The 6,000-nt window shown below is 48.7% G+C and overlaps 1 protein-coding gene across 4 annotated transcripts in view; it reads right to left on the bottom strand.

The window, feature by feature from the left end:
* Positions 1-1,312: 1,312 nt before the first annotated feature.
* The window catches only part of LOC139047649 (uncharacterized), a 77,429-nt gene continuing 72,741 nt past the window's right edge, over positions 1,313-6,000 (bottom strand). For all 4 annotated transcript variants that reach the window (XM_070521512.1, XM_070521514.1, XM_070521515.1 and 1 more), the window contains exon 4: positions 1,313-3,874. In XM_070521512.1, coding sequence (XP_070377613.1) covers positions 3,712-3,874 — 163 coding nt within the window. In that variant the 3' untranslated portion in view covers positions 1,313-3,711. The remainder of the gene's footprint in view (positions 3,875-6,000) is intronic.

The following is a 6,000-nucleotide window of genomic DNA, read 5'->3' as shown; positions in this document are numbered from 1 at the left end:
CAAGGGGTGTTCGCATGAAAAATTAGCTGTCCGCGATAGCGGACAGCCGATCTTGTACACCCCTGGCACGTGCAGGCCTCGGCGATCCCACGCCCACGGACCAGGCAGGTTTCTAGCTTTGGTGCCCCCGTTGGCGATTTAGTGTCCCGGAGGCGCCGCCAATAATGCAAAATAATGACACGTTGTTACAATCAGTAAAAAAAAAACACGATAGAGTAAATATATTTGCGTCGAGCCGCCAACTTGCGATGCTAATTAAGTTCAGCACTACCGCGCCCCGCGACTTCTTCCGGCACGCCTATGGACAAGCGCATACAACACGCGCTAAGAAACTCCTCCTTAGTGCCTAGGCAGAGTCATATTCAAGGAGCAAAAGTCCCGACATTTCCTCTCTCGTACCCGCTTTTACTCACGCATGCGCGCAAACGTCCGGCGTCTGCGCAAGTGCCACGCCCCACTGTACCTACTATAAATACGCCACCCGGGCCGCGTTTCTCGTTCGCGTACGCGAGACTGAACCGCGTTCGCCGGCTCATCCTCGCACATACAGCCGATGCCGGCGCGTTCGTAGAGCCGATATGCGCGGGCGTCATGCAGTTAGCGAGCGTTCTCGCGGGCCTCCGAGACGGTTACAGATGCCATGGTAATCTCAGAGGCTGCAGCACGTTATCTAAGTTACAGTCGTTTGCCATGAGAGGCACTCGTTGCCTTTTTGCGGAGACGAGAAAAGAGAGGTGGCATGGAACCGAGGTTACCGGACCACGCGGCCGTGACCGGACAGGCATGTATTAGTAAAGGAGGCATCGATGCAGCATACGGCGAGCGGCGACCGTTTTATCGCCCTTTGATTTTATAGCGAACTTGATGGCAGCGGCAGAAATGTTCCAGGAGTGTTCATATAAGTGCTACCGCAATAAAAGTTTTTTCTTCCTTTCGCGGTGCACTGTTTGTTCAAGGTTGGCGTCCGAGAGCAACAAGGAGAGTCGGCAAATCGGGTGCGCTGCGCACGCGTGCACAAGCTCTCGCTGGGGAGTACCTCTCGGCTGGCCTTTATGGGCTGTCACGCTGGCCTATGAAGTCATACGCGGGACGTAAGAGAACGCCTCTCAACAGCAGGGATGCAGCTAAATAGCCTTTGGCTGGCCATTTTCCGCAGAAAGTTTTCTTACAGCGTGCCCCCCCCCCCCCCCCCCCCCCAAAAAAAAAAAGGTGCTGCAATGTACGCTGCCCGGCGGGCGCGCACGCAGCAGCCGACCTGAGCAGATGACAAATCAATCGTAGTGGGACTGGGAATGAACACAGGACACGTGGCTCGCTTGTGCGTGCTTTATTCTTCCCCCAGAAGCCACCCATCCATGCATTGGTCGTTTAATAAATTACGATGAGGTCCCAGATGATGAACACGATGTACTGTTGGTCACTGCTTCGCTGCCAAGCGTCCGCATTCGATGACGCGGTCGAAGAAACACGCACCGAGATGATGTGACACAGAAAAGGCACCGTTGAATGGTCGAGATTGACGGATGAATGAGAAAATAAAGGTTGCCAGAGTCACGAGACGGCGACATCATAACGCTGAGTCAGCTTACACCTCGAGAGGCAAAGGGTTCTACGTCGTCGAATGGCCGCCTCGGGTGCGAGACAGCGTCACTGCGGTCACGTGCCAATCGCTCGATTACGCGTCATCAGTGACGTGCCCCGCTGGGTATTGGCATCCTTGCGAAGGAGCCATGGAGGCGGTGCAAGGCCGGAACCTCCGAGAGGCCGCGATACTGGGAGTCGTGATGCCACGCTATTGCAAGTGTAAAAATGACTCCTACTCCTGGCGGCTTGGAAAATGTTTGAAAAACGCGATCATTAATGCCGCACTAATGGCAAACATTAAATGGATCCGAGATGTACGCGTTGCAATCAGGGGCGCTATAAGGTAAAGCCACTCCAAACTTTTCTATTCCAATTCCGCAATCAGCCATCCACGATTGGTTAAAAAAAAAACTATTCGGGCCACCCCCACTTCGGCTGTCTGTCACGCAACGTCACGAAAACCGCGATATCTCCCCATCTGACATGACGTGTACACACTGATTATGCATGAATAGATCCAACAAAAGAAAAATAATTATTTCTGATTCGATGCTTTTTCGCCATTAGCCCTCTGCTATTGGTCAAAAGATTTTGGGCTGCGCCCACTTCGCCTGTCTGTCGCGCAACAAAACCGCGAAAACTCACCGCGTCACGATAACGTGTAGGCGTCCAAGATGCATTATTATGCCGAACAAAACGGAATTTTTCTCTGAAAGCCGGGGATTGCCTCGTTCCGAAAGGAATAGAAGATGGCTGCCCGTCAATCGCTCAGGCACTAGCACCTACTAGAGAGCATGGATTTATTTGCCTATAATAAACATGGCAGTATATCGTGCCATTTGGGCAGGTATGCCACATGCTAACTCTTCATTGCAGAGGGTCTGTTTTATTCTCAAACTTTCGTTGCACGCCGTCGCGCTTTTTGACCGGCCGCTGCAAGCTAAGGGGGAAGCGGACCAATCGCAGACGCCTGCACCACCCTCCTCATGCGATTATCGATTTTCACTGCGTTGGCTCGGCCCCATCCAATCTCGCCAGTTGAGCGTGCTCCTCCTCTCTTGTCAGCCAGTTAAGAAAAATCGCTCAATGTAGGCAATGCTATTCGTTTTGAAAGCAAACAAAAGGGACCTCCTTTTGATCGTTTAATTGGGCCGTTCGGGCAACGCGACGGGTTTCCGTCCTGTGCTTGCGTCGGCGGTTACCTTGACGTCAGGAGATTGGAATAGTTTTACGCTACAGGGCCGCAGGATCACTCACGTGGTCACCCTGAGCGCAGTGTCGGAGGTAATGTTCTGCCGGGTGCCTGCTGCGCCCCTTCGCAGTACACTCCAAGGAAAAAAATGGGGGCCTAATTTCCCTTGCGGTTTAAAAGCAGCGTAACTATCTTTCGAGGCCGATTCTATTGTAGGTTTAATGTGTTTGCTTTACTAGGTCAAAGCGACGCTTTGGAGGCGGCAATAATCCGTCACTGCCGTTTGACATTTTAATCTTTGTCTTTATGCGTCACGCTTAGCATAAACGTGTAAAAATATATGCAAGGGACGCTCGTTTGTTAAGCGCGCCATTCCCATTGTGCAAAGTGAATTACTCGTCCGATGGATAGCGGGAGCCCATCCCGTTTTGTAAAGTTTTGCAAGCAGCGCACGTCCTGCAAAGCTTTGTAGCTGCCAACGTTTTTGTCCGTAGACGAAAGCCATTCTGCTGAAACCCACTACTGCCGGAGACAATAGGTTACGGACCGTGCGCGTAAGCGCTGAGCTCCGATGACGTTTGGTTTTCTCAACTTGGTCACACTACGAACAAGAGTCTGAAATTGGCAAAACGTATGCAAACAATATGAGCACAGTCACCCGCCTGTAACTACCTAAACTGAAAAAGCCCTCTTGGGGGAGTCCCCTCGTGCGTCCTCCGGATGTTCTCCCGAAACTATATACCGCTTCTCTTAAAGCACCCGCATGCAGTGAAAGGCACGGCGCCCACTTAAGACGCACCGCGCCCTTTCCTTGGTTCGGCTACTGCGCAGCCTTCTGCGGAGCTCCACGGCCTGCGAGGACTGAAACTGGCGGACGGCGCAGTCCCGAGGCGGTATACATCCCATCAGCGTGACGTCACGGCTCCCCAGCAGGCCTACCGCAGGAAGTAGCCCACGATGGTCTGGACGATCTCGAGCGGAGAGACGATGCAGCCGTCGTACTGGCGCGAGCAGTCGGCGTCCTCCTGGCGCCCGTAGCGAGCGGCCAGCTGGTACTTGGAGACCACCGCGGTGGGCTCCTCCGGCGCGGAGTACGGCCTGCGTGGTGGTTCGGGGACCGGGTCAACTCGGATAGACGCTGCGGATGTGTACATCTTGGCAGAAAAGCTTGACTGTTTTCCCCTCTCGCAAATTAGAAGGGCGCTTTAACGTTGTCATGTTTTCAGAAACATAGTTTGTTTGGGACGATGTGCATAACTTTCCTTGTTACAAGTCTTTCTTGCATGAAATGCCATGGTAAACGTGACGGTGGAGTGTCGATATTAGTTTCAAATTTAATGAACGCTGAGCTCCTCCCTGAATTTTGTTGCGCCGATCCTCGCTATGTAACTGCAGTTGTTAAATCCAGTAATTTAATTTTCTGTTTGTTACCAACCGCTATCAAGAAATTATTTGCAGTTCTTGCCATACTTAAATTCACTGTTAGAGTTTGTTAACGTGAACAGATTCGAGGTGATTTTCATGTAAGTATAATTTCTGAGAGTAACGTGAATCAGAATCAGAATCTGTGTTAAATATTATCTCTGTCAAAACGTTATCACGTTGCCTACGCGAATTACTTAGACGTGTTAGAATGTGTTGGACTTGTTAATAACTAATTATGACATCATTTCTGTAAAATTTAGGATCATAATGTACGCAATTAGTAATCGCTTAATTATGTGTGTTCATATTCATTGCCAATGACGTTGCCACAGAAAAACAACCGCATCAAGCGTTTTCTTGTCAGCTCATAAATACTAGAACATTGTCTGCATTTCGAGATTGTCCCTCAGGTGTTTCTTGGTATGACGTGTATAATAATAATAATAATAATAATAATAATAATAATAATAATAATAATAATAATAATAATAATAATAATAATAATAATAATAACGTAGATGCGGCTGATGACAGGTTCTTGCATACACGTATGCAAATGTACGATGCATGTTCTCTGGCTAAAACGTTCAAGCCCACAAAGAAATGTCGCAAGCCGTGGGTAAATAACCACTTGCTTAATCTTATAAATAAGAGAAGCAAGGGTTGCTACAGAACAGTACCTTCAACTGGACGCCCTGATTGGAGGACACTCGCCTCGACACCCAATGCCACGCTATGAGAAACGTCATCACTTTTGAAGGACGGCTTTGAAGGAATTAGACGGTCAGGCAATGTCGGCATATGTACTCGTCGATAGGCGCACTAAGTAGTCGGTCGACATTGCTAAGGGGTTTTTACAAAGCAGAAAGTTGTCCTTGCATTATTGTTGTTAATTAACAGCACAGCTATGGATGCATCCGGCATTGAATTAGCGCCGGTAAAATTCGTTACTGGCAAAATTGTACCTCGCCTGGAATACGTTGTCAATCTGTGTTCTTCCGGATGGAATGCAGACGGACAAGTTCACAGCATACAAAAAAGGCCAATAAGAATGATCTTTCGAATTACCGCCCTGCATCAGTGCTACCTGATTTTCTTTTCAGAATGCTTGAAAAGTGATTCTAACACGGCCATGTTCATTTACTGACCGGTTTAATATCGTAAGTTCTTTCCAATTTGGTTTTCGTAAAAATAACTTGAACTGAATTAGCCCTGCAGGCTGACCCAAAAATAACTTAATTACAAAAATTTGTGGAGAGAACAAACTTTCTAACGCCACATTTCTAAGGCATATTATCATTGGACCGCATTATTCGTAACTCGAAGAAACACGATCGCTGTGGTATTCGAGGCTCCTTGCCTGCAACACGGGTGCGCAGATTAGCCGGCAATCATTCCGAGGTCAAACCTGTAAAAACTGGCGTCCCGCAGGGGAGCATATTATTGGGTCCGTATCTTCTCACATTAATGAAACAGTCAATATCCATGCAAGCGCAAAGTACGTGATTTACGCACATGACACCAGCCTGTTTCTTCGTGGTGACTCGGGGTCAGAGATACACACGTGGGCGATAAACAATTACCTTAAGGTTAACGTAGAAAAAATAAAGGCAGTGCTGTTTCGACCCTGCAATACCAGCTATCGCCCATTTACTTAGACACTACTGGAAGAGAATTAGTGCCGTCGCATTTGGCGCATGTAAATATTTCTTTGAATTTATGACTGTCATGCAGATCACGTAGTTAGTAAGCTGTCTACAGGTGCTATGCGTGACCGGCGCAATAATCTCTCTACATCC

Source organism: Dermacentor albipictus, chromosome 7 (assembly GCF_038994185.2).
Source record: "Dermacentor albipictus isolate Rhodes 1998 colony chromosome 7, USDA_Dalb.pri_finalv2, whole genome shotgun sequence".
NCBI lineage: Eukaryota > Metazoa > Arthropoda > Arachnida > Ixodida > Ixodidae > Dermacentor > Dermacentor albipictus.
Note: the sequence above shows the minus strand (reverse complement) of the source record. Positions and strands in the feature narration are given on the sequence as shown.